At 42.6% G+C, this 1,936-nt stretch overlaps 1 protein-coding gene across 1 annotated transcript in view; it reads left to right on the top strand.

Annotated features, from left to right (window-relative positions):
* LOC107102595 (uncharacterized oxidoreductase YjmC-like) overlaps positions 1-1,936 on the top strand; it is a 15,501-nt gene that overhangs the window by 1,245 nt on the left and 12,320 nt on the right. The window contains 2 exon segments of the mRNA XM_015401967.1: positions 1,310-1,458; positions 1,579-1,843. Coding sequence (XP_015257453.1) covers positions 1,310-1,458; positions 1,579-1,843 — 414 coding nt within the window.

Below are 1,936 nucleotides of genomic sequence, written 5' to 3'. Positions count from 1 at the left end.
GTTACATAGATCTGTCAGAACCAAACATCAGTATATTCTGCAGCGGTGCTAAATAACAGAAGAACATGAAGGAAGGCAGATTTTGAAACTTTGAAAATGTTTCTTCTAACAAATATATTTCTATGATCTGATGTCGCTGCTGTGAGTGTTCCGTTCAGAGCAGGAGGGCCCGGCCAGTCAGCCCCCATGGCCCCTGACTGTCACCTGACTGTCTGCTGACCACATTTAAAAGTCCTCCTTAAATAAATCGAGTCAAACCTTAAAAACGTCACTAATCTTCCTAAAGCTTCTGTTCTGCTGAGAGAAGAGAAACTATGATGTCACCTTTAAACATTTTAAATAATGAGATTTCAGCAGAGGAATCCCCCCCCCCAAACACATAGCCAGAGCTGCGATACACTGATATAGATGATTAGATATTGATGCATAGAATGCCCCAGTCTAAGGCCTAAATTCAATCAAACCTTCTGTTGGTAGAAACTCTTAATCTAATCTAATCTGAACCGTTTCACATCAACCCAGAAGGTCTCTGTGTCGCAGCAGAAGGGAATCAGCAAATGATTCACTGAAGATCTTCTCCTTAAAAACAAACTCAGTAAAGCTTTAATGGCAACAAATGAAAACATCTAGAATTAAGTCTAGTTTAGAAATCTATTCTAGCAGAGCTGAAACACGCCGGCTTCTCTCTGAAACATGGAGCTCTGCCCTCCTTCACCTCCTCATTGCTCCGGTTTCTATTGAGGCTTTGTTCTGCGTCGGCCCCCGGCCCCCAGCTTCAGCCGTGGCCCCCGGGAGGCATCAATATGACTCTCTGTGCAGCGGCTGAAACCATGGATCTAAATATTCTACTGGAAAGAACCGTGAAGATAAAAGTACGGAACTCCGAACACGCAGAAGAAGGACCAGTTTTTTCTTTTTTTTTAAGTTTCTCAGGTTTGGAGTTTCGATAAATCAGCATCATTTCCTGCTTCAGCTTTCAAAACATTTCTGTTTTCTACAAAAATAAAACAATAAAACAAGAAGGACCTGAAATATTTATGATGCTGCTTTCAGCTCATAATGTCAGCAGCTTCATGTTTATATGCCTTTTTTTAAAATCTTTTTTAACATTTTATTTTTCTTTAACATGAACATTTGTTATGAAATAATAATAAATGATAATTATAAATCATTACATTTTTTTTTTCTTAGGTTTTACTCAGATTTAAATCCCAAAAAGTCAATCATTAAATAAAAAAGACCAAAGAAGCAGTAATTATATCCTGTGTTGAGATGTTTGTGATTTTCTGGTTTACTTCCTGCTCTGCAGTTGTGTCATCAGCCAGCAGGAGGTGCAAAGCTTCATTGAGAAGTGTTTAACGGCGGTGGGGGCCAAACCCCACCATGCCAGAAGCCTGGCTGAGGTGCTGGTAACAGCGGACTGCAGGGGCCACTACAGCCACGGACTCAACAGGATGGGTCAGTCAAAGCTTGGAAATATCCGGAATGTTGGAGTTTTTGAGTTGGACAGTTTGGCATCTTGGGGGGAATCTGGGCTGAAATGTGCGTTTTGTTTCCATCTGTCGTCTCTCCATGCAGATATGTACCTGAAGGACATCCAGACAGGAATCTGTGCAGTAGAAGGGGAGCCGCTGGTGGAGAAGGAAAGTGCTGCCACAGCGCTGGTGGATGGGAATAACCTGCTGGGACCCGTGGTGGGAAACTTCTGCATGAAACTGGCCATTAAAAAGGCCAAAGAGGTTGGAATAGGCTGGGTGGTGGCACACGGTGAGTCCCATCACTTCTCTGCTTCTGTCTGGAGGCCATGAACGCAGCGAGTGGAGCTACATGGCTGCAGAGCTCAGTGATGATGAGCAGGATGATGATGAAACAGGAAAAAAAATAAGTCACTGACAAATCTGGCTTTAAGAGAGAGAGACAGAAATGATGAATAAAC

The sequence above is a fragment of the Cyprinodon variegatus genome, unplaced genomic scaffold (assembly GCF_000732505.1).
Source record: "Cyprinodon variegatus isolate N-32 unplaced genomic scaffold, C_variegatus-1.0 Scaffold1278, whole genome shotgun sequence".
NCBI lineage: Eukaryota > Metazoa > Chordata > Actinopteri > Cyprinodontiformes > Cyprinodontidae > Cyprinodon > Cyprinodon variegatus.
The sequence above is the reverse complement of the archived record's forward strand: the minus strand, read 5'-3'. Positions and strand labels throughout refer to the sequence as shown.